General features: G+C 40.2%; 3 protein-coding genes across 3 annotated transcripts in view; all 3 read right to left on the bottom strand.

The window, feature by feature from the left end:
- The window catches only part of BMS1 (BMS1 ribosome biogenesis factor), a 45,653-nt gene extending 38,496 nt beyond the window's left edge, over window positions 1-7,157 (bottom strand). Inside the window, exon 1 of the mRNA XM_057530615.1 lies at window positions 7,080-7,157. Coding sequence (XP_057386598.1) covers window positions 7,080-7,157 — 78 coding nt within the window. The remainder of the gene's footprint in view (window positions 1-7,079) is intronic.
- Window positions 7,158-10,641: 3,484 nt separating this feature from the next.
- On the bottom strand, window positions 10,642-13,114 carry LOC130705019 (zinc finger protein OZF-like). The gene is given in 4 exon segments (XM_057530614.1): window positions 10,642-11,790; window positions 11,792-11,887; window positions 11,889-12,833; window positions 12,876-13,114. Coding segments are annotated over 4 exon segments (1,509 nt in total). The 3' UTR covers window positions 10,642-11,561.
- On the bottom strand, window positions 12,728-26,519 carry LOC103004643 (zinc finger protein 510-like). Its single transcript, XM_007170805.3, has 8 exons — window positions 25,645-26,519; window positions 24,287-24,389; window positions 21,867-23,188; window positions 21,556-21,687; window positions 20,632-20,690; window positions 14,791-14,876; window positions 14,405-14,497; window positions 12,728-13,272 (listed from the first exon to the last, which is right to left on the bottom strand). Exons 4-8 carry the CDS (start codon window positions 21,638-21,640, stop codon window positions 13,269-13,271), a joined length of 327 nt encoding a protein of 108 aa, XP_007170867.1. The 5' UTR covers window positions 21,641-21,687; window positions 21,867-23,188; window positions 24,287-24,389; window positions 25,645-26,519; the 3' UTR covers window positions 12,728-13,268.
- Between the last annotated feature and the right edge of the window lie 304 nt (window positions 26,520-26,823).

Genomic DNA, 26,823 nt, shown 5'->3' with positions numbered 1-26,823 from the left:
AACAAGAGAAGCCACCACAATGAGAAGCCCAAGCACTGCAACGAAGAGTAGCCCCCGGTCGCCACAACTAGGGAAAGCCCCCGCGCAGCAACGAAGACCCAACGCAGCCAAAAATAAAAATTAATTAATTAATTAATTTTAAAAAATGGGTTAACATAGGGACTTCCCTGGCGGTCCAGTGGTTAAGACTCTCCACTCCCAATGCAGGGTGCATGGGTTCGATCCCTGGTCAGGGAACTAAGATCCCACATGCCGCAGCCAAAAAAAAAAAAAGGGTTAACATGGTTGAAGAAGATAAGGAAGAGGTTTACATATGAGAAAAAGACATATGAGCAAAGACTGCAACCATTTAGGGTAAAGAGAATTAATATTTCTGTCTATCAAGTACTTATTTCTTTGCATATGAAATAGTGCAATGCCCCTGGCCACCAGTATAAAAAAATGCAATGTAAATAATACATATATGATACAAAGAATGAAACAAACACAGGCATACACATTACCCAACTTAAGGAAAATAATATAACCAATAACTTTAAAGCTCCCTGTGTGCCCTCCTCTATGAGATCCTGAAAAAAGCAACCCTTATTAATAATTTTATCATTATGAATATCATATTCATTATAGTTTTATTGCTATGTACACTTCCATAAATTATGTATTAAGTTAAATATTTTTAGACTGCTACATAGTATTCTATTATATGAATATAATATTATAAATTTATTCATTCTTCTGTCTACTATATGTTTGGGTTGCTACTAGTTTTTGCTTTTGCTCTTATAAACAATGTCTCTTGGTACATATGTGAAATTGCCAGATCAGAGGAGCTCATGTGATACTGCCAAATGATTTTCAAAGTAAGTCTACCACAACAATGAGATAATACTACACGCATATTAGAATGACTAAATTTTTTTAAAAATCTACAAGACCAAATGGTGGTGAGGATGTGGAGCAACAGGAATGCTCATTCATTGCTGATGGAAATGCAAAATGGTACAGCCCCTTTGGAAGACAGTTTGGCAATTTCTTACAAAGCTAAATATACTCTTACCACACAATATGGCAATCGTGCTCCTAGGTATTTGGCCAACTTATTTGAAATTTATCTCCATGCAAAAACTTATTCATAATAACCCAAAAGTGAAGCAACCAAGATGTCCTTCAACAGGTGAATGGATAAGTATGATACATCCAGACATTGCAATATTATTCAGTGTTAAAAGGGAATCACACAGGGCTTCCCTGGTGGCGCAGTGGTTGAGAATCTGCCTGCTAATGCAGGGGACGCGGGTTCGAGCCCTGGTCTGGGAAGATCCCACATGCCGCGGAGCAACTAGGCCCGTGAGCCACAACTACTGAGCCTGCCCGTCTGGAGCCCGTGCTCCGCAAAAAGAGAGGCCGCGATAGTGAGAGGCCCGCGCACTGCGATGAAGAGCGGCCCCCGCTTACCACAACTAGAGAAAGCCCTCACACAGAAACGAAGACCCAACACAGCCAAAAACAAATAAATAAATTAAAAATAAAATAAAATAAAATAAAATAAAAAGGGAATCACACAACAATACGAATGAATTTTAAATGCCTTTTGCTAAGTGAAAGCAGTCAGCCCCCAAAATATGACATTGCAGAAAAGGCAAAACTATAAGGATGGAGAACAGATCAGTAGTTGCCTTATTATTGTCAGTAACCCTTATTTCTTTTTTTTTTTTAAATGTGACACTGTCCCTTGAATGTCCTGTAAACTGGTAGTTAGATCTAGAGGCTTGATTAGATTTCAGTTTTTGACAAGAGTGTTTTGTTTTGTTTTTAAAGATTTTTTTGATGTGGACCATTTTTAAATTTATTTATTTATTTATTTATGGCTGTGTTGGGTCTTCCTTTCTGTGCGAGGGCTTTCTCTAGTTGCGGCAAGCGGGGGCCACTCTTCATGGCGGTGCGCGGGCCTCTCACTGTCGCGGCCTCTCTTGCTGTGGAGCACAGGTTCCAGACGCGCAGGCTCAGTAATTGCGGCTCACGGGCTCAGCTGCTCCGCAGCATGTGGGATCTTCCCAGACCAGGGCTCGAACCCGTGTCCCCTGCATTGGCAGGCAGATTCTCAACCACTGCGCCACCAGGGAAGCCCAGTAACCCTTATTTCAACAAAAGGACAGTGGGGTCAAAAGAACACAGGAGTCATTTTGAAAGGACTCCCAGTGACCAAAGATGGGACCATTTAAGCATAGAAGAATAGACTGCAATTGATTGAAAACCTTTAAATATGTAAAAGTCCATGAATTCAAATAGTACACAGGAGATAGAGACGGAGCAGAAGAAAAAAAAGAACTTCATTGGTCAGCAGTGGAGATAGCTAAAAATCAACCCTTTACTCTGAAATTAATGATGGAGAATTTTTCTCTAAATAACTCCAACCATAAATACGGAAATGATCTAATTAGAAAAATGCATTTTTGACCCTCATGAAATAATTGTTTCATGCAATAATTATTAATGATGATATAAGGATTAGAAGAAAGTTGACGGGGAACTTGACAAAACCACCAAGCTGTCATCACCTAAAGCCATCGATCAATCTTAGAGTCACTATAAGTGTGAGTGTCAAAGATTAGGTGTCTACTCATATGATGATGATGACGTATACGGCACCACCTATCAAGTATTCGGGCCCTCAAAAGCTGAACCTGAATCTAGTCAAGCCTTCAGTTCTAATTTCCCGCTTAAAGGAAATACAAGGGATTTGAGAACAATTTCAAATGCCACCACCAGGAAGCAATCAGCCAAATCAACAATCAAGCAATATATTACAGGGCAATGGACCTGTTTTCTTCAAGTCAATGGCATAAAAAAGAGGGGTGGGAGACAGCATTCAATTTAAAAAAGACTTGAGAGACCTAACCACCAAATGCATAGTGTGGACTGTGTTTGAATCCCGATTTGAACACACCAACTATAAAAAGATATTTTTGAGACCATCAGGAATTCTGAGTGTAGACTGGACACTAAATAACATTAAAGAATTACTAAAGTTGTTGGGTTTGATAACAGCACTGTGGTGTTATACAAGAAAATGTCTACTTTTTAGGATCCATACTGGAGTATGTAGGAGTAACATGATATGGTATCAGAGATTTGCTTTAAAAGTTGACAAGAAAACATAAAAGAAAAAAAGATAAAAGAAGTGTATCAAAATGTTGACATTTGTTGATCCAAGTGAAGGGCATCATCCAATCCCCTCTGCTTTTGTATATATATTTTTAAACTTCTATAATAAAAAGCTTTTTAAATAGCCTCTCTCCTTTGGCCTCACATTATCCAGCAGCCACATACTTTTTCTTTCTTCCCTCATAAAGAGATGCTTCTCAAAAGTGTTGTCAATTTTCAGTCTCCATTTTCTCACTTTACCTTACTTTTCAATGCACTACAATTTTGATTTCACACCCACTGCTCTAAATTACCTTCAGTAAATTTCCCAGTGATTTCTATGTCATCACATTGCAAAGTTTCAATTTTTATTTCATTTGATGTCCAAGCACCATTGAAGAGTTACACATTTTGCTCAAAAGTGACTTCCTTGGGCTTCATGTATAGATATATCTCCTACTGATTCTGATTCTCTGGAGAACCCTATCATCTTTTTTATGATATTGAATACCTTCTGTGCTTACTGGCTGCTTCCACCACAAGAATGCAAGCTCTGTTCAGATCAGAACTTTGTCTCGTTTGCTCACTTTGTGCCTAAACCATAGAACAGGATCTGGCACATAGTTGATGCTCAGTAAATAATTACAAAAGCGACAGAACATTTTATTAATATTTTAAAATACTTTGACAGGTCAGTTTTTAAATTCTAAATCTTGAATCCATGTGAAACTTTTTGTTACATGCTAAAGATCTAGCCTTACCGAGACAGTTAGCAGTACTTTTAAAAGCCACTAGTATTTGGTATCACAGGAGCTAGGAAACCCATCCCAAGAAACTCCACCAAATTTCATCCGATTCATGGTACCTAGACATTTGGGTGATTTGCTCCTTCTCAAAATCCTCTAAATTTGCGAATGTTCCTGGAGTTCCAGAAAATCATCTTTCTGACTGCAAGGTAAGGCTGGAATTCGGTAAGACACTATCAGGCTAGTTTTCCTTCGAGGGCTTTGTAGGCACTGGCTTCATAAGTAGACCTTGTTCCTTAAAAATGACATCATAGGGGCTTCCCTGGTGGCGCAGTGGTTGAGAATCTGCCTGCCAATGCAGGGGACATGGGTTCAAGCCCTGGTCTGGGAAGATCCCACATGCCACGGAGCAACTAGGCCCGTGAGCCACAACTACTGAGCCTGCGCGTCTGGAGCCTGTGCTCCGCAACAAGAGAGGCCGCGATAGTGAGAGGCCCGCGCATCGCGATGAAGAGTGGCCCCCACTTGCCGCAACCAGAGAAAGCCCTCGCACAGAAACGAAGACCCAACACAGCCAAAAATAAATAATAAATAAATTTTTTTAAAAAATGACATCATACCCAGGACTTCCCTGGCAGTCCAGTGGTTAAGACTTTGCCTTCCAATGCAGGGGGTATGGGTTTGATCCCTGGTCAGGGAGCTAAGATCCCACATGCCTCCGGCGGAAAAACCGAAACATAAAACAGAAGCAATGTTGTAACAAATTCAATAAAGACTTTAAAAATGGTCCACATCAAAAAAAAAAACAACCAAAAACCTTAAGAAAAAAAAAAAAAAACCTCATACCCAATCAAATATGCAACACTAACAAATGTGATGCTCTATTTAAGTCCGTAGTTGCACAATCAAGTTGTCCAAATATATCCTGGTTAAAAAGGGAAGATTCAGGCTTCCCTGGTGGCGCAGTGGTTAAGAATCCGCCTGCCAATCCAGGGGACACGGGTTCGAGCCCTGGTCTGGGAAGATCCCACATGCCGCGGAGCAACTTAAGCCCGTGAGCCACAACTACTGAGCCTGCGCATCTGGAGCCTGTGCTCTGCAATGGGAGTGGCCACGACAGTGATAGGCCCACGCACCGCGATGAAGAGTGGCCCCCGCTCGCCGCAACTGGAGAAAGCCCTCGCACAGAAACGAAGACCCAACACAGCCAAAAATAAATAAATAAATAAATTTATTTTAAAAAAAGGAAAGATTCTTATTGAACCTATGAAAATAACTATATTGCCACGAAAGTAAGGAGACATAGTAATAGTTTCTAAATTCTGAGATGCCAGTGAGAATCAGACATTTTTTAATGTTTCAGTTTAGTTTACAAAAGCAGAGTCTACTAAATTGTTTTGGATTATAAATAGAAAAGTTTCCTCATAAATCCAGTTAATTATTTTGCTAGGCTGCTGTAACAAAATACCAAAGGCTGAGTGGCTTAAACAACAGAAATGCATTTTCTCACCGTTCTGAAGGCTAGAAGTCCAAGATCAAGGTGTCAGTAGGTTTGGTTTCTCAAGAGGCCTCTCTCCCTTGGCTTGCAGATGGCAACCTTCTTGCTGTGTCCTCACGTGGACTTTCCCGTGTGTGTGTTTGTGTGTGCTCCTAATGTCTCTTTGTGTGTCCAAATTTCCCCTTCTTATGAAGACATCAGTTGGATTCATTAAGGCCACCCTAAAGACCTCAGTTTAACTTAATCATATCTTTAAAGATCTTATGTCCAAATACTATCATGTTTGGGGTACTGGGTGTTGGGACTTCAATATATGAATTTTGGGGGAACACAATTCATCCCATAACATACAGGAAATAGAAAATTAAAACTACATAAAATATTCCTATGAATAGCAATAATAAAATTTTTCTCATCAATTCATTTGACCCAATGTAATATATTCTTGTTCCTCTGGGTCTTGGGTTACTAGTCTGCTCCCCTGAAGCCATCTACTTTTGGACTGAAGAGTCTTGGGAATCCCGAGTCCACTGGTAAAGTCTGAAAGTTGTCCAAGTGATGTTATCTCAGAAGCTGTAACCAGGAGTCTATTCTTTGAAGTAACCATCATTGAAGTACTTTGGACAGTACTATTCCATGAGGCTCCATGACTGTCCTTTGTTGAAAACAGAAACTCTGACCTGTTGAGCTTATAGCAGAGTGCTCAGGCAAGCCTCAGAATGAAAAACTATCTGCAGATGACAGACACTTGGTGGCTGTGGTTAATTTATATCTGTAGCAAATAATAACAGAATGAGAATACAATTCTCTATTAAAGAATTGTACGTAACTACTTCCTAAGAATTTTATTCCTAAGGTTATAAACATATTATCAACAAAGAGGGCACTGACAAACCTCCAGAGATATCCATGAAGTATAAAATTTCTGAAATATTTATATTAATAACACTTTACCTTTACAAATTTAACCTAGGGCAGATTGAGGAGTATCTCTTCTGATTTGTTAACTCTTTGCATGCAACTTTTACCACAGTAACTCATCAAACCAGCCTAGTTGTTACTAGTATCTCTCCTAAGTTGAAAGAACAAATCTTTGTGATTTTTCTTTGAAAAAAACCTCAGACAGTTCTAGGTGTTAAAGCTATACTGCCCACACAAAGATCACTGTCCTTACCTATCCTCAAGCAGAAAGAAACCTGATATCTTGTCCTTTATCCCTCAGTTCAGAGGAAAAGGGCTCTGATTGAGCCAAGGAGGGAAAGCTCCTTGTTCTGTACTGAGAAAGATCACAAGACAAGGAAGGATCAGATGGATTCCCTTGAACCTCTCTTGGAGCCATCTACATGATTTTTCATGGCCACTGAAGTTGTCATAAGAGCAATTGCTGAGTCCACACATTTGATCACAAAATTCCAAATGAAGCTCTGACACTCAGCTCCAACTCCTTAACCTTGCTCTCCAGGCAGACTGAACCAGTGAAATGGTGATTGAGGGGCATAGTCTAGGACATCTGAGAGCTTCCTGGGGGTCTCATTTGAACTGCATTCTTGAGTTATCAGCTTTTCAGAGAATATGATGGAAGCTACTGACACTCCCAAGGAACATGCAGTTCGTGTATGAACAAGATCATAAAAATCTGGGGTTGCTAGGTTAGGAAGTATGCTGAATTAACAATGTCAGTCTCCTCATACCTGCTTATGAAACCCTGAATATACTCCAAAAGGGAGATGGTGGGAGCTCCAGAACCCATTGACCTCCAAACCCAACATCATTGCATGAAACTGAAATTCCAGAGGAGTGTAAAGTGACCAGATGAGGCAAACCATTTTTTATGCACGATTCTGGTGCTCAAGATGAAAAAAGAATTCTTATTTACACAACTTATGACAATATTCACTATATCAGTGCCAGTACAACAAGATTCACTGATAGCATCTTCAAGATGACACCAACACACTTCACTCAATTATTTACTGTGCGCAGTCTAGTACTGGGTTATACTATGCCACCGATTTATGCACTGACAATGAAAGGATAAGAAGACACAGATATACATGTATGAGAAAGTACTTGCATTTGCATGGGAAAGAAACCTCAACATTAACCCTTCATCATGCATGATGGATTTCAAGATTGCAAATATCAGTAAGATTCAACTACCCCTACCAAGTGCATAAGTAAAAGGATGCTTGTTACACAATCATTGTGGTAAAAAAAAGTCTTCTTTGGATCTAACGCCAGAGTATATGACAATGTACAGTAACACCTGTACATCCCTGTTGTTTGAACTTCCATTTGCCTACGGAAGTTATAAATGAAACTTTTGAGTACACTGTGGAGACTGCAAAAGAAAATTTAGATACCTAATGGATTATGTGGAGAGAGTGTATGTTCATGGAAGGCATGGCAGAAGCAGAAGACCAGAAACTGCAAGATTTCCACCAGAAACTTGGAATGTTTATACATCAGTACTAACTGGTGATCAGAGGACAAACAACTCAGTAAAAGGCTGGCATAACAAATTTCAAAAGCTGATGGTAGGGCTTCCCTGGTGGCGCAGTGGTTGAGAATCTGCCTACCAATGCAGGGGACACGGGTTCGAGCCCTGGTCTGGGAAGATCCCACATGCCGCGGAGCAACTAGGCCCGTGAGCCACAATTACTGAGCCTGCGCGTCTGGAGCCTGTGCCCCGCAACAAGAGAGGCCGTGATAGTGAGAGGCCCGCACACCGCGATGAAGAGTGGCCCCCACTTGCTGCAACTAGAGAAAGTCCTCGCACAGAAACGAAGACCCAACACAGCCATAAATAAATAAATAAATAAATAAATAAATAAAGCTGATGGTAGTGCATCATCCTTCAATTTGGAGATTTACTGAAGTGTTAAAGGATGACTAGCAAAGCAATGAATAAGTTATCACCCAGTTCTTGATGGTCACATTCAAAGAGGGCCACCAATTTCACAACGATACTAACAAAATCAAATTCATATAACCAAAATTGTTAGCAGATATAACGAACATGAAACCGATAATCAGGTCAATATATACTCAAGAGCAATTGGTCATCGACTTAAGAGTAACCCTGCCAAACATCATGAAGAATAAATGTGAAATCCAAAATCCATCATGAAATACAACAAAAATAACATAAATTTTTAATGAACTTAAATGTCTGTATTATTTAATGGATCATGGACCAAATGTCTCAATGGATGTTTTGGACAGGACCAAATGTCCTGAAAGGGTTCCAGGACCCACATCAGATACCAAAATTCGTGGATGCTGAAACCCCTTATATAAAATGGTGTATTACTTGCATATAATTTATGCATACCCTCCCATGTACTTTAAACCAACTCTAGATTAAATAATACCCAATACAATGCAAATAATATGTAAATAGTTGTAAACACAACGTAAATGGTATGTAAACAGTGCTGGCATGCAGCAAATTCAAGTTTTGCTTTTTGGAACTTTCCAGAATTTATTTTTCAAATATTTTCAATTCGCGGTTGGTTGAATGCATAGATGTAGAACCCTCGGGTATGGAGGGCCAACTGTATCTTACAATTTTATTTATCAGTCATAGTCAAAAAGCTGAAAATAAATTAGGTTAGATCATTATCTCTCGTATCATACAGAGGAAAGGTGGACAATGAAACAAAAACAACATTCTGCTGGCATGGAAAAAGTGAGAGACAGCTGTTGAATAACTAATCAAAAGTCTGTAAAAGCTCCTACAAATCTGTTGCAAGGAAATTATGCTACTTGTAGAAAAGCTAACACTTACTACACTGTATCCAATGGTCTAAGTACTTTACATTTACTAATTTACCTAATCTCCACTAGAACCCTATGGGGTAGTAGGTAATATCATTATCATCATTTTGCAGATAAGGAACTGCAGAACAGATAAGGGATTTGGCCCAGGTCACACAGCTAATATGCAGCAGAACTGGGATTTGAGTCTAGTAACTCTCGTTCCAGAGTCCATGCTCTTAACTGCTACATCAGAGGTCAGCAAACTTTGGCCCACAGGCCAAACCTGGCCAACAACCTGTTTTCCAATGGGCCATGAGCTAAGAATGGTTTCTACAGGTTGTAAAAAAAAGGTGACAGAAAGCACATGTGGCCTACAAGGCTAAAATATTTACTATATGGCCTTTTACAGAAAATGTCTGCCAACTTCTGCACCATACCATGGTTGCTAATACTAGGAAGTAAAGACAACGATATATAGCATGTTACCATACAAATAATTCCTAATTCCATCTAAACTGGGCTGGTACACTCAAACCTACTTAGGGTCCCCATTTAAACATTTCAGGATATTGAAAGAGGGGGTTGTTTTCTCGAGCATTACTGTTCACAGCTGCTTTCTTAAATTCAGGCTTATGCTAGAGGTAAAAATTGTGAACTTAGCCTCTATTTTGTATGTAAATAATTGTTATTAGAGAAACATGTGGCTGGCAAAAATACTGTTGGCTTCTTTACTGAACAGACCGTTCAGTAACAATAGCCATACCCATTAATATACGCCAGGACATAGTAGAGAAAATGTGTGTACAGTTGACCTTTGAACAACACAGGTTTGAGCTGTGTGGGTCTACATATATGTGGATTTTTTTCAGTAGTAAATACTACAGGACTATATATGGTTGGTTGAATCTGTGAATGTGGAACCATGATACAGAGGCCAACTATAACTTATACTCTTATTTTCAACTGCATGGAGGTTCAGTGTCCCTAACCCCTGCGTTATTCAAGGATCAACTGTAGCATGATACTTTAAATGTGTCACATATAATCTCACATAAAATATATATTGTGTTTGGACTTCCCTGGTGACACAGTGGTTAAGAATCCATCTTCCAATGCAGGGGACATGGGTTCAAGCCCTGGTCCGGGAAGATCCCACATGCCGCGAAGCAACTAAGCCCATGGGCCACAACTACTGAGCCTGCACTCTAGAGCCTGCGAGCCACAACTACTGAGCCCACGTGCCACAACCACTGAAGCCCACGTGCCTAGAGCCCGTGCTCCACAACAAGAGAAGCCACCACAATGAGAAGCCCACGCACCACAACAAAGAGTAGCCCCTGCTCTCCACACCTAGAGAAAAGCCCACACGCAGCAACGAAGACCCAACGCAGCCAAAAATAAACTAATATAAAAAATATATATATATATAGTGTTAAAATATAAAAGACTGCAGTGACATATACAATGATAATTATGTCATAATGGTCATTAAATTAAGGATCTTGATGTTTTAGTTTGATTCTATTGGGTTCCAGTGAAAATTTTAAACACAGAAAATATTATACAATACACTCACATATAAAAGTCTCCCACAGCTCAAGGACTTTTCACACATACATAACGCTGTATACATGATTCATTCAAAATATTTGTGATGTTTTACAAAAACACATGTACTACAGCGGCTACATACATAGAAGATATTTTATTATATTTAGCAAAAGTTTTGTTACCAAAACAAACATTTTTCTAAACAAAAAATTTCTTTGTTTTCTAAATTGTTTCCCTCAGTAAAAATTCTCTGAAATATAATAAAGTATGTTTTACTGAAAACTTTCAGAAAGCCAAACGTTTATAAAGTTTTACTGTACTCTGATTTACCTGAGGTTCAGTGAAATATTAATCACCTTTTAGTAAAGCCTTTCTACATTTGTTGTAACCAATAGATTTCTTGACTCTGATTTTTCCCATTACAGTGAGTTTGATTTATGGACGAGGCTTCTAAACATTCAGGATTTTGACAGGAGTCTCCACTCTTGTGTGAGTTCACCAACATACAGTGCATACAGACCTCTCAATGGAAGGCAACTACATTCCTACCCCACAGAGAACAGAGAACACAAAGGACTGCCACGGAGCCCATTATGTCTCAGACCTAGAAGTGAATGACATCATTATGCACACATCTCATTGGCCAGCTCTCATTCACATAGTCCCACGTGGTTGCAAGAGAAACTCAGAAATACAGACTAACAATGTGCCCAGTAGCAAAAGGAAATGTATATTGATAAAAACACTGCCAGGGTTTCTTCCGTTTGAGTTCTCTGGTATCAACTGAAAGCTGACTTCTGGTAGAAGGACTTCTCACATTCATTACACGCATAGAGTTTCTTCCCCAGATATAGTTTCTGTCATACCAAAGGCTCTGAATTATGGGAGGAGTGTTTTGTACAAATGTCTTTACATTGTTTCTCTTCTGTGTGTATTCCCTGATGTGTGGCAAGAGTGGGTTTGTGGCTGAAGGTCTTCCCACACTCATTACAATTATAGGGTTTCTCCCCTGAGTGAATTCTCTTATGCTTAACGAGGGTTGAACTATTAAAGAAAGATTTTCCACATTCGTTACAATCATAGGGCTTCTCTCCTGTGTGTTCTCTGATGTACACTGAGGGAGGCCTGGCAAAACGTTCTCCCACATTCGTTACATTCATAGGGTCTCTCCCCTGTATGAATTCTGATGTTGAATGAGTTGTGACTTTTGGCAGAAAGCTTTCCTGCATTTGTTACATTCAAAGGGTTTCTCCCCGGTATGAATCCTCTGATGTTTACTGAGGGTTGACTTCTCAGAAAAGGTTTTCCTACATTCAACACATTCGTAAGGTTTCTCCCCTGTATGAGCTCTCTGATATTTAAGGAGAACTGACTTCCCACAGAAGGTCTTCCTACATTCACTGCATTCATATATTTTCTCCCCTGTGTGAAGTCTTTGATGTTTATTGAGGGTTGACTTCATATAATACATCTTCCCACATTCACTACATTCGTAGGGCTTCTCCCCTGAGTGTATTCTCTGATGTACAGTAAGTTTTGACTTTATACAGAAGGATTTCTCAAACTCATAACATTTATAAGGTCTTTCTCCTGTGTGAGACCTCTGATGCACAGTCAAGTCTGACTTTTGGGAGAAAGATTTTCCACACTCACTACATTTATAAGGCCTCTCCCCTGTGTGTGTTCTTTGATGTTGACAATGGAGAGCTGACTTCTGATAGGTTTTCCCACACTTAGTACATTCATAGGGTCTCTCTCCTGTATGAATTATTTGATATACAGTGAGGGCTGGCTTATGGTAAAAAGATTTCTCACATTCATTACATTGATAGGGTTTTTCTCCTGTGTGTGTTTTCTGGTGTACTGTGAGGTTTGACTGCTGGAAGAACGCTTTTCCACATATGTTATGCTTGTGGTATTTCTCACCCATGTGAAGTCTATGACGTTTCTTCCAGAGGACTGACTTATCACAGGTGTCCCCACATTCATTAAGTTTATAGTGATTCTTCCTTGAGTAAATTACCTGATGTAACATGAGGTTTGACTCATCCTTGATGGTTTTCTCACATTCACCATAATCACAGAGTTTCTCACTTGTGTGAGTTCCCTCTTGAGTAATGAAGAGGGCATTACTGTGGAAGGCTTTAATGTGTTCATTATATTCAAATAGTTACTCCACACTGTGACTCTCCTGTTGCTGAATAAAATCCTCATTATGATAGCAAGTGCTCTCATTTTTATTAAATTCATTAAGTTTCTCTCCAGTATGAGTTTTCTCATGATTAATTTCAGGAATCAATTTCTCACACCCATTGGTATCATCAGATTTCTTTCCTGAATAGTTTCTATTATTATCGGTTAACTCTGATATATTTTCTAAACTGATTCCACCTAGGTTATATTTACTGGGCATTCTTCTGGAAGGAAGAGAGTCCATGCAAAAATTAAATGGTTTTCTTAATACATTCTCTTTCACAGTAATGACTTTTTTGTTATTCATAAATGCAGCCTGCCATAAATGTCTGTCTTGGTTTTCTTTGCTCTTTATCATGCCATCAACTTTCAATTCATCTAAAAATAAGAAAAATTAAACATACATTATGAATTAAACTACTTATAAAATTGGGCTAATACACAAATACTATTTATCTGACTCTTTGGTTTCAGAATCATTCTTTTGAGATAAAAGTTCCAAATAAATTTTTCCATTTCCTCCACTTTTCCGAGGAGCTGAGGGGACGGGGTGACAGTGAACCAACTAATCAAAGCTACTGGGGTAGAAAAGGGGAGAGTAAAGTTGGCAATGAATGTACATATATTTATGTGGCCCTTCACGAATATACCTTCCAAAATGGATAGAAGGGGTGAAAGAAACATCAGGAATAGAGAATTAAAGGTTCAGTAAGAATGGATGAATTATAAAGAGTGGAATTCACAGTAAAATATGCCCAATCAGAGAATTATGCAGTAAATGTGACAGGGAGCACAAGTAGACAAGGATGTTGTTCTAAGAAATTACCAGAGGAATGAAGTATTTAGAGGAGGTAGATTAGAGTCTATGTGCCAATTTTGTTAACCCCACTGTCAACATACACCCAGAACTCCAACACTTTATACACTCTGTCTCCCTAAACCTAGTCAATGGCATTATCTCTTTTCCTGACTGGTCTCCTTGCTTCTACTCTTGCCACCCCTCTAAATCATATTCTCACAGGGCAGTCAGGTTCCTGTGTCTGTTTCCTGCTAATAAGTAAATTCCCTGAGAGCAAGGAACTTATTTCACCCACTGCTGTATCTCTTTCATTTAGAGTATGATTGACATGGACCAGGTGCTCAAGCAGTATTGGTTAATTAATTAATTAACTCCTGAAAACAAAAGGAGTCCTTGCTAGAAGGGAATGTGGGCAACTGACAATGCTTAGAGGAAAGGGGACTAACTAAGATAAAATATTTATTATGAGATAGGAATGAAATTCAAGGTACAGGTAATAGGGATTAAACTCCTAAAAAGCCAAGCGAAAAAGAAAACATTTATGTGTAAGACTATATCTGGTGGTGAATTTAGGTATCTGAGGCATGTAGGCTAAATATCCCTAGTCATTTCCAAACAGATGGAGCCTCTAAATAGATTTGTTCAAAATGCTCCAAAGATGCTTATATCTAAAACAACCACCTGGGATCTAATTTCTGCTGGATTACTCACCTGGGTAATAATGGCTTGCAAATTCTTCCTCTAATATCCATGGTGCTTCTTGCTCTAACTTGAAGATCTCCTCTGGTTTGGTAATGCAATGCCCTGATAGTGGAAAGTGATACAGGACATAGAGAACACTGCCCGGCTTCAGGAACTCAGAAGAAAAACCAAGGTCCAGCTTCAGGAATTGCACAATGAAGGGGCCCACTGGAATCTTTCAATGGGGAGGTGAAAACACAACCAATATTCCTGGTGTCCAAACCTAAATATCATTAAACTCTACAAAAGATCCATATGCTTTGGTAACAGAGAAAGGACAGGTCTGATGTTGTTACTTAGAGAAGCTCTGCTTACCCAGTGAGATGAGGATTCTGTAGTTCTCCAGCATCACATACCTGCACAAGGTCCTCTGATCAGGGTCCAGCTGACCCCACTCCTCCTGAGTGAAGTTCACAGTCACATCCTCAAATGAAATTGATCCCTGTAACAGCATATGTCTGATCAATCTGAAATATTCACCACTGTATGATAGAGAAAAGATATTTAGGAACTAATTCTTCACCATGTTCACTGTTGAGTTTATTAGAAAAAGTTTATATGTTTACCATATTCCCTGTTTTGTGTTATATGTGGTGGGACAAAGAGAAACATAGTGAAAATACCCAATTAATCTATTAATTCATGCGTAATGTTGTCAGAGAGGAAGAAATTTTCCTCCGCCCTTCTAGGTTCTTCTGGCTGCTCCAAGAATTAAATTGACAAGAGAGTTTTACCTCTTCATTTCCAATTTGGATACCACAGAGATACAAAAAATATCATTAAGAGAGGACTATGACACAATTATATGTCAACAAATTGGACAACCTAGAAGAAATGGACAAATTTCTAGAAACGCAGAGCCTGCCAAGACTGAGTCAAGAGGAAACAGACAATTTGAACAGAACAATCACTAGAAGTGAAATTGAATCTGTAATTTAAAAACTCCCTTCAGGAATTCCCTGGCAGACCAGTGGTTAGGACTCAGTGCTTCCACTGTAGGGGGCACGGGTTTGATCCCTGGTCAGGGAACTGAAATCCCACAAGCTGCACAGAGCAGCTGAAAATAAATAAATAAAAATAAAAACTCCCAGCAAACAAAAGTCCAGGACCAGACGGCTTCACAGGGGAATTCTACCAGATACCTATCTCAAACTATTCCAAAAAACTGAAGAGGACGGAACACTCTCAAATTTATTCTATGAGGCCACCACTACCTTGATACCAAAACCAGACAAAGACACTACAAAAAAAGAAAATTACAGGCCAATATCTTTGATGAATACAGATGCAAAAATCCTCAACAGAATATTAGCAAACCGAATGCAACGATATGTAAAAAGGATCATACAACATGACCAACTTGGATTTATTCCAGGGTCACAAGAATAGTTCCACATTTGCAAATCAATCAATGTGATACACCACATGGACAAAAGGAAGGATGATATTCTCTAGGTCAAGCTTGTTTTCTGTATCTATGAGTCTGTTTCAGTTTTGCATATGCATTCATCTGTATTATTTTTTAGATTCTGCATATAAGCGAAGTCATACAGTACTTGTCTTTCTCTGCCTGACTTATTTCACTAAGCAAATATTCTCTAGGTCCATCCACATTTCTGCAAATGGCAGAATTTCATTCTTTTTTATGGCTGAGTAACACACAGCTTCTTAATCCAATCATCTGCTGATGGGCTCGTGGGTTGCCTCCATGTCTTGGCTATTATAAATAAAGTTGCTATAAACACTGGGGTGCATGTACCTTTTTTTTTTTTTTAAGATTTTTTTGATGTGGATCATTTTTAAAGTCCTTATTGAATTTGTTACAACATTGCTTCTGTTTTTCATGCTTTGGTTTTTTCGCCACAAGGCATGCAGGACAGCTCCCCGACCAGGGATCGAACCCATTGGAAGGCGAAGTCTTAACCACTGGACTACCAGGGAAGCCCCACGTGTACCTTTTTGAATTAGCGTTTTCATTTTTTTCTGGGTATACACCCAGGTGTGGAATTCCTTGGATAGTATGGCAATTCTATTTTTAGGTTTTTGAAGAACCTCTATACTGTTTTCCATAGTGGCTGCACCAATTTACATTTCTACCAAGGGGAGAGGGAAAGGAGGAGGGGTATGGGATTAACATATACAAATTACTATGTATAAAATAGATAAGTAACAAGGATATACTCTATAGCACAGGAAATTATAGCCATTATCTTGTAATAATCTATAATGGAGTATAATCTGCAAAAATACTGAATCACTATGCTATATAACTGAAACTAATATAATATTGTAAATTAACTATACTTCCATAAAAAAATAAATAAACTGACATGAGAGAGATTAACAAAAGAAAATCAAACAAAAGTTTAATAAAATGTATAAAGGGGAGAGACCCAGGAAAGCTAAGTAACTTGCCAAAACGGCTGAAACCCTCACTTTAAATACCATCTTGAGCAAAAGATAAAAAAAGGATGTTAGTGGTAGTGATTGGGGCTTCAAAGGGGAGGAAGGCAATTTACATGGAAATGGAAAAGCAAAAGTTTGGTGAACAAAGGTTTACTGGGCCTTCAGAGACAATGGGACACAGAGTAGACTCTGATCTCTAGGCCCTGTAGAGCAGAGGTCCCCAAACCCCGGGCCATGGACCGGCACAGCAGGAGGTGAGCGGTGGGCAAGGAAGCGAAGCTTTATCTGCCACTCCCCATCGCTCCCCTTCACTCACATTACCGCCTGAACCATCCCTGAACACCACCCCCATCCCACGGAAAAACCGTCTTCCACAAAATTGGTCCCTGGTGCCAAAAAGGCTGGGGACCGCTGCTGTAGAGTTTCCCCCACCACACGTAGCTTTCATTCTTTGCAGCTTTTCTGGTGACAGCTCTGCTCCAGGAACAGGCCCTATATCTAAATTATTTAGGTAAAAAGAAAGACTTCCTGAGTCTTCTGTTTCTAAAAAATAATCAGCCTAATGTATATATAGTGGAATATTACTCAGCCATAGAAAGGAATGAAATTGAGCTGTTGGTCATGAGGTGGATGGACCTAGAGTCTGTCATACAGAGTGAAGTAAGTCAGAAAGAGAAAAACAAATACTGTATGCTAACACATATATATGGAATCTAAAAAAAAAAAAAGGTACTGATGAACCCAGTGGCAGGGCAAGAATAAAGATGCAGACGTAGAGAATGGACTTGAGGACACGGGGAGTGGGAAGGGTAAGCTGGGAAGAAGTGAGAGAGTGGCATGGACCTATATACACTACCAAATGTAAAACAGATAGCTAGTGGGAAGCAGCCACATAGCACAGGGAGATCAGCTCGGTGCTTTGTGACCACCTAGAGGGGTGGGATAGGGAGGGTGGGAGGGAGATGCAAGAGGGAGGGGATATGAGAATATATGTATACATATATACATATAGTTGATTCACTTTGTTATACAGCAGAAACTAACACAACATTGTAAAGCAATTATACTCCAATAAAGATATAAAAAAATAATAATAATAATCAGCCTAAATTAATCCTCATGCCAAAGAGACACATTTTGGTGTGGCAAAGTTTGCTCCCTTACAGCGTATATACATACATAGATGTCCACACTAGCATAAAATACATTATATGTATGAAAGTGTCCTAGTTTCTGTGGATATATAAAGTACATAAAACACTGTTTCTACCCTCAGAAAGCATAGAAACTGGTATGGATGCAAACTGGATTAACAAATAGCATAAAATCAGGAGAGAATTGAGTTTGGGGCTTCAGTGATATAAAATGCCCTGGTCTAGGGACTTCCCTGGCGGTCCAGTGGTTAAGACTCCAAGCTTCCACTTCAGCAGGCACGGGTTCGATCCCTGGTTGGGGAAGTAAGATCCTGCATGCCGCATGGCACAGCCAAAAAATAAATAAATTTTAAAAATGCCCTGGTCTGTTCAGGGAATAGATGATGTGTAATCTTGGGATTATTCCTTTACACAAGAGTTCTCCTAAGTCTCTGATAACCTACACTGCCAGGAAACTTTTAAGCATCTACATATTTGTGTTAATAGATAGGTATGTATGAATGTTTATGTCTATACAAATAGTCCAACTTTGCATGGTTCTGATATGCACGAATTTCAGTCACCACAATTTAGTTAAATAACACCAGCCCAACAACACGGGTCAGATTTTTAGTTACTAGGATAACTGTAAGTGCACAAAGTAGAAACTTCACTGCTTGTTTTTCAGTCCACAAATCACTACAAAATAACAGACACACATCATGAACAATGATCAACCATGTCGTTTTTTCCAAAGTCTGCCAGTGACTGGTTGCTGTGCCTTCACCACACACAGCAAAGCATGTAGCTGTGTTGCCTCCTTGTCTCTCAGCAATAAGACATTTGCAAAAACAGTTAACTGCAACAGGGAACTGGCCAACAAAGATGAAACAGCAGTAAAGAAATGAAAAGGGGTTTTTTAGAAATGAAATTCAAATTGAATATAAACGGTGTTTTAGAAGAAATAGCTGTGGGACTGTCAACATTGCTGCCACTGGAGACGTTCTAGACCTGCAGCCAGAGGAACTCAGGGAAGGGGAACTCGGTACTAAATATTAGCTGTATTATTTTTCAACTTCCATATATATTTATAACTGACAGTTTCCAGCCTACCGATTTGCCCTACAAATTTTAGACTTGCCAGCCTCCACAATCACGCGAGTCAATTCCTTTAAATGAATGAATATATACATGTATGAATATATATGGGTGTGTGTACGTGTGTGTTATATGCATATATGTGTACACACACACACACACACACACACACACACACAATTGGTTCTGTTTCTCTGGAAAACCCTGACTGATACGGGGTTTAAGGAATATTTTTCTTCATCTTGGTTTTCTTTCCATTCCATCTCCTCCCTCTCTCCCAACAGCCACCAGAAGCCAAAAGAGATGGGGAACAGAGTCTTCTCTAGAACCTTAGGCAGGCGTGCAGCCCTGACAACAGCTTGATTTCAGACTTCTGGCCTCCAGAACTGCGAGGCAATAAATTTCTGTTGTTCTAGGCCACCAAATTTGCAGTAACTTGTTACAGCAGCCATAGGAAACTAATATACTAACTCTTTGCAAAAACCCTATAGGAAATCAACAGTTTGCTTTGAAAATACGTCTGGCCAGTGATAGGTCTTACTTACTTAACGAGGCACAAAATTCAGCTTCTGAATTTCAGATTTGGAGTGGTTGTCTCATCCTCGGATATAGTTAAAAATCCACATGGTATGAAATTAGTCAAGAACAATAGTAAGGTAAGAATTATAATGGACCGAGGAGGAATGCTTGGGGATGAGCTTTGCTAAAAGGCAACAGGAGGGCTTCCCTGGTGGCGCAGTGGTTGAGAATCTGCCTGCCAATGCAGAGAATACGGGTTCGAGCCCTGGTCTGGGAAGATCCCACATGCCGTGGAGCAACTGGGCCCGTGAGCCACAATTACTGAGCCTGCGCGTCTGGAGCCTGTGCTCCGCAACAAGAGAGGCCGCGATAGTGAGAGGCCCGCGCACCACGATGAAGAATGGCCCCCACTTGCCGCAACTAGAGAAAGCCCTCACACAGAAACAAAGACCCAACACAGCCATAAAAATAAATAAATAAATAAATAAACCCAAAGTTAAAAAAAAAAAAAAAAAAGGCAACAGGAAAAAGACCATACCAAGAAACAGACAGAAGAAATCATCAACTTACATCAACTGAGTCATGCTTTGGCTCTCTGCCTTCTGTGCCCACTAAAGAACAATCAGAGAAGAAAAACAGAGGTAGCATTCACTTCAGGCTTGTTAAGTGAGGTTGTCAACTACCACACTTTCATTAAGACAAAGAATTTTTTTTCAGACTTCAGGCCACTCACGAAGTCTTTATGTTCCATGAAGAGTTACTTTTGTTTATTCTTAGAGTCAAAGCAAAGCATTTTCCTTTTGTACAAAGTATCAGAGATAAATCCGCACATAATTATTATTGTAAAACTGAGAGTTATACAATATGTGTAATATACATACTAACAAAGCAACTATGATTATCTCCATATAATTAAATGTTGATTTTTCCTTGTTTTAGATCTGTTAACTCTATATATTCCTTAATAATTTTTATCATTTTAATCTTTAATCATTTTTGCAGTGGAAGACAATGTGAGAAATGAATAAACAAACAACTCACCGGGGACTTGTTCTTTTTCTGTTCCTTTTGGGAAAGTACAGAGAAGGCTGTATGTACAGCTATGGGAAAAGAAAACAGGAGTGGGTCATGTGAGATCTGGCTGCTAGGAATCTTTGAGCTTCCTAAGAACTTCTGCCTACCAGCTGGTTAAATGCCCCTCTGTGGGAAAAAGTTTCTCTGGCCTCTGAGGAGTCAGCAAGAACTATGTGGAGGGAGAATTCACATGTGCAACTCTGACAGCCAAGTTATAGAGCTTGGCTGAGCAATTTAACCCTGGGTTTACTTCCTAATGATTTATTAATTTGATTTTTCTTTTAGAACCAATTCAGGACTAATTGAACAAATAATATTACATCAGAAGACAAACCATTATTTTCATCATCAATGTTGTAGGAAAAGTACTCAAGATATGTTTGCTTATATCCTACTGAGTTGCCTACCCTTCGAGTCAGAGAAATCACCCTGCAGAAAGGGATGGGGGAGTTCCTTCAGGAAAAGGTCTATTTAAAAACTTGTTTGTTTCTGAGTTGTAATAAAACCTGGTGGGTGACTTACCCGTTATAATATGGACAGCCTTTTTCTACTCCTGGCTCCACCACTAACAAACTGGGTGTCTATGGGCAGGTTACGTGTACACTCACAGTCAAGGTTTCTCAGCTTTGAAATGAAGCAGACACAGATGACCCTATTCTATGACTCCATAAAGTCAGGCTAGATGGAGCAGCCAGCATCCCTCTAGAGGGCACACATCACGACGGACCTCATAGGAGAGCAGCTCAGAATTTGGAGAAAGCGAGTGGAGGCTGAAGGCATGGTATGCTTATTAAAAGCTGGGCCTAGTGATCTCTCTCTGCAGACCATGCCCACGTGAACCCTCCAAAGAATGAACACTTCCTTGCCCACCACTCTCAGGGTCCCACTCACCTATCTTTCCTGAAACTTGGTCCAGACCTTTCACCATCATGGTGAGGTCTTCTGGATGTGGTGATATTAGCCAACGATTGCTCATTCTGAGCAGGATAAAGATTGCTACTTGCAAAGGAACAGGAACCTAGGCTTAAAGGACAAAATCATCTTATTTAGAAGTTTCATTCAGGGCTCCAAATGTCACAGAACTTACTTGTCTAAACTCCAAGGCCACTGAGGATGCTGAAGTTTGGACAGTGTAGCAGTCCAAGCAACACATTATGTAGTCTGCCCCAAGGGTTCTGAGATGCCAAGAAATCCCAAAATACCTGACCACAAGGTGAGATTCAGTCCACACACTTTGGGATTATTTCCCTGTGTCCCGCGGGAGGTGCTGTGAGGAATACAATGCTGGTTTTAGGCTGGATATCTACCGTGGCTGTGTGACCTGGTGCATTTCACTTGAACCCTCTGAGCCTCAGTTTTCCTTTTTTGTCAAAATAGAAAACAGTTACATAAAGGCTGTTGTGAAGATTAAACAAAACAGCTAATGAAAACAACAAAGTATCTTCCAAACACCTTATCAGCTAGTATCAACTATAAGTTCTGTGCTATATGTAAAAACTTTACGTCCATATTTTCAAAACGTATGTAAAAACTTAATCCTCAGAACCCCGTGTGGTACATATCAATATTCTCATTTTACAGATGAGAAAACCTCGTCTCAGGTAGGTCAATCATCTTGCCAGCAGTAATTAGTTTACACCTGGCTCCGCCTGGATACAAAACTCACGCCCCCCCTCCCGCAGTCGCGTGGACTCGGCAGCCTCTCGGGGTTCCGTACGTCCGCATCCCCACGACCGAGGCCGCCCCTTCCCCTGACAGAGGCGCCCCGACCCCGCCATCGCTCCTCGCAGCCGAGGCCGCCCCATCCTTCCTCGCAGGCTCTCTCACCGTGGGTCACACCGCGGGGTTCCTCCCCCCTGCCACCTCCCACCAGTCCTTAAGCCGCACCGGCACCCCTCAGCCCTCACCCAACTCGGGCTCACCCGCAGCTCTGACTCAGGCAGCACCCGCTTGCTCCCTGAGCACGCGCAGACCTGGACGCTCCAGGATTTTCTCCGCAAGACACGGAAAAGCGAGACACCGTGGCTACTGAACTGCATGTGCGCAGGACGAGCCGCGGCAGAGGGGCTTTCCGAACCACGCGCAGTGTGAGCCAGGGAACGTAGGACTACATTTCCCATAAGACCTGGTGATACGCCCTCCCGGAGGGTTTAAAGGGTTATGCATGAAAGAGGAGGCTTCTCTACCCCGCGTGGCTAGGCTCTGGAGCTCCTTGAGGCTGGTTCTTTCAGGACTGCAAGAGACTGCAAAACACCGCAGTGGGATGCAGGGTCGTTGAGTGAATCTGTTTAAAAGAATAACCTATAAAGGAATTTTAGGGATCATTGGGGAAATGTGAACTACACAGTTATAAGCAGGTTGATTTTGTGCTTTGTGGTGAATAGTATAGTGCCCCCTCACCTCCAAATTCATGTCCGTCCGCAACATCAGAAGGTGACCATATTTGAAGAGTCTTGGTAGATGTAATTAGGTTAAAATGATGTCATGCTGGATTAGAGTGGGCCCTAATCCAAAAACTGGTGTCCTTATAAGAGAAAACAGAGGAGACAGACACAATATGGAGAGTGCAGTGACGCGTCTAAAGCCAAGGGATGTCAAAGATTGCCAGAAGCCACCATGAGCTAGGAGAGAAGCATGAAATAGATTCTCCCTTAGAACCTGCTATTGCAGGAACCAACCATGCTGACACCTAATTTCAGACCTCTAGTCTCCAGGACTGTGAGAGAATATATTTCTGATTCCTGTTGTTTTAAGCCACCCAGCTTGTGCTGCTTTATTATGACAGCCCTAGGAAACTAATAACACCATTCAACTGTGTAGCTGGCAATCTAGGCACATTTGTCAGGCTTCCCTGGCCTCATGGGCTAAATCGCTAAGCCTAGATTTTGGTCTCAATCCTGGAATATAGATGGACATACTGTGTGATGCAATATCCAGATGTCTGTGTTCTTTATCTGGGTGTCTCAAGGCTGATCAACCTGAACTAACATCTGTTGGTCCACTGATGTTCATTGTTGAAGGGTCCTTTCCTATGGGAGTCCACGTGGGTGACAACAGGGACAAGGAATCCTGCACAATCTGCTTTATAATGTTTAATCCCTCAAGGGCTAGGACTAGATCTTGCTGCCAGGCATTGAATGACCCTGCCATCCTGTATTGCCTGAGGAAAAAAAAAAAAACTCCCTTATACATTCTTCCTAGACCATAGATACAGCTCTGAAATTGATTGCTCGATTGGTCATCCTGTCTGTGCTGATAAAAATTTAAAAGCTGTTCCTCTGTACACTTCAGAAGGTAGTGTTCCTCCTACAGGTCCTTTCTGGCACTTAAGGTCCCTCACATTATAATCCCAACTTTTAGACTTGTAAGAATTGGATCCTGATCCCAAGACAGCAAAAGCTACCGCAGAGATTGCTACAACCAAGAATAAACTTTATAGCATGAGTGGTAATGGACAATCACATCACCCAGAATTTCTTGCCAGCTGTATAAGGCGGAGTACATGTAATTGCCAAAACCTCTTGCTTCAGTTGGACTACTGAACCATGGAAAGTGAACAAGTCAATCTCTCAGTTTAGAGAGAATGGCTCTTTAATCTCAACGATACCTGCAACATATTTACCTGGAGTGGCTCTGGATGGGGAGCCTGGTTGCAGTCTTCCCTCCAAGTGGGATTGACTATCCTGCTGGTGCTCATAGTTGTGATCATGCTCGTCTAATGTTGTCTAAGACAATAGAAAGGATGGGTACAATTAATTAGGGTACATGATGGAATAGCCTATGCTTCAAAACATTAACTGTTTACATAAAAGATTGGGGGTAGAGTTGTAAGAAAATATCTCTGCCATGACACAGTGGTGGGCTGGTACATCTCCTGAGTCTTGGTTGGATGCAGTTCCTTTAAAGCAAAAGGAGATAAGCCTGGCAAGGAGCTGCCATGAGAGAGTTTTTCATGCCTGTCTTGTACGAGACTGCTACAAGTCAGTTTTTCATCCATCACCTTAGTCTCAGTTGAAGGAATTTCTACCTTCCCCTCTTCTCATTTTTTTTTTTGGCTGCACTGAGTGGCTTGTGGAATCTAAGTTTCCCAGCCAGGGATTGAACCCAGGCCCTCAGCAGTGAAAGCACTGAGTCCTAACCACTGGACCGCCAGGGAATTCCCTCTCATCTTTTAAGAATAAAATATCTAAGAATAAATTTAACCAAGGAAGTGAAAGCCTTGTACAATGAAAACTAGAAAACTTTGCTGAAAGAAATTTAAGAAGACTTAAATAAATGTAAAGACAGCCTGTGTTCATAGACTGGAAGATTTAATATTGTTAAGATATCAGTACTTCCCCAAAGCAATCTGCAGATTTAATGCAATTTCTGTCAAAATTCCAATGGCTTTTTTTTTTCCAGAAAAGGAGAAGCCAATCCTGAAATTAATATGGAATTTCAATCTTGAAACAGAAGAACAAATTTGGAGATTCACATTTCCTTGATTTCAAAACTTATTACAAAGTTGCAGTAATCAAAAACAGTGTGGTAAAAAAACAAACAAACAAACAGTGTGGTACTACCATAAGGATAAACCATATAGATCAATGGAATAGAAATGAGAGTCCAAAAATAAACCCATGCCAGTCCACTCCATCACAACATTTACAAAAATTAACTCCAAGTGGATATGTGGCCTAAGCATGAGATAAAACCATAAAACTTTTAGAAGAAAACATAGGGTGACTCTTCATGACTTTGGATATGGCAATGCATTCTTAGATATGACACCGAAAGCCCCACCAGACAAAGGAAAAAAAATATTTAAATTGGAATTTATCAAACTTAAAAACTTTTGTACATCAAATGACATTATCAAGAATGTGAAAAGACAACACACAGTTGACTTCCCCAAGCACTTAGCTTACATAATAAAAATAGATCAAAAATGAATAAGCTGATTTCAGCTGGTGTAATGGAAAAATAATCACAATCTCTCACCCAGTGTCCTCTGTGGCCAGTACAACTCAACTCCACTCTGTAAGACAATGGTGAGGGAGAAATCCTCCAAGTGAGTAGGGCTTTAAATTGTACACTTGTTCATCATCTTTGTGGCAGGAAAAGCGATCTGAGGTAAGGATATACCCATACTCTCGAAGACTGGCAAATAGTCTGGCTGGTTGGAGCAAGACTGGATGACTGGTGCTGAGGAAGTCTGGGAAAGAAGCACATGGCTGGATACATGGTAGCAGGCACAAATTGTACAGATCTTTGAGTCTTCTGTCAGGGTCCATCAAAGAGCAGCTACCACAGAAGAGGCAAGGGGCATTCAGGTGGACAGAACCATTCATCCAGTGTATATCAGCCTTGGCCTCACAAGCCCAAGAACGGAGTAGCCATTGTGGTTGGGATGGAGACTATTCATGGGCCTGACAGCATGGGTTCTCTCTCACCAAGGCTGAGCAAACTACTGCTAAATATCTGATCTTTCAGAAGTAGAGATCAATGCAGAGCACTCAATATAGTACCTTTTTTTTTTGCTGAGATTAACTAGATTCCTTTGGCAGGTTGATTTCACTGGAGTCCTTCCATCCTGAAAAGGCAGTGAATTGTCCTATTTGGGATTCAAATGTTTTCTGATTATGGGTTTGTTTTTCATGTCCTAGGTGCCTAGGTGTGTCTAGTGTCATTCCCAAAGCCTGAGAGTGGGGAAATAATGTGGAATGACTTGTAGACAACCAACAATGTCAGATCCAATGTCCTAGTATTAGTTCCAAGGCAACCCAGTAAAAATTAGGAAAACAAGAGAAAAGGTATTATATGCCTTATATAATACTACATAAAATAAAGATGCATATGATTTGGGGGTCGTATAGTTTTAATGTTATGCATGTTTATACATAATAAGTTATCCCATCAAAAAATAAGAGTAGTATGAAAGATCAGTTTAGTTGTTTAAACAATACTACTTTTTATTTTATAAACTTCAAGGTATAATACAGGATACAACTGCTTTCTTTCACAAACATCATTTTGTAGTGTTAACAATTGTATCATACCTTTGTATATGTTATGTAAATTTGGATTTACATGAACTGAATAAATGAATAGACATTCCATGTTCACAGACTAAAAGATTGAATATTGTTATAATGGTAATTCTCCCCCAACTGACCTACA

The sequence above is a fragment of the Balaenoptera acutorostrata genome, chromosome 16, assembly GCF_949987535.1.
Source record: "Balaenoptera acutorostrata chromosome 16, mBalAcu1.1, whole genome shotgun sequence".
Lineage (NCBI taxonomy): Eukaryota > Metazoa > Chordata > Mammalia > Artiodactyla > Balaenopteridae > Balaenoptera > Balaenoptera acutorostrata.
This window is presented reverse-complemented; position numbering and strand designations above follow the sequence as displayed.

Excerpts from the sequence above, each read along its gene's own strand:
- LOC103004643 (XM_007170805.3), bottom strand. The coding sequence starts at position 21,640 with ATGAGCAATCGTTGGCTAATATCACCACATCCAGAAGACCTCACCATG. Across the intron at positions 20,691-21,555 it reads CCAAGTTTCAGGAAAGATAG|CTGTACATACAGCCTTCTCT; the intron begins GTGAGTGGGACC and ends CTTTTCCCATAG. Across the intron at positions 14,498-14,790 it reads GATCAGAGGACCTTGTGCAG|GGCATTGCATTACCAAACCA; the intron begins GTATGTGATGCT and ends TTCCACTATCAG.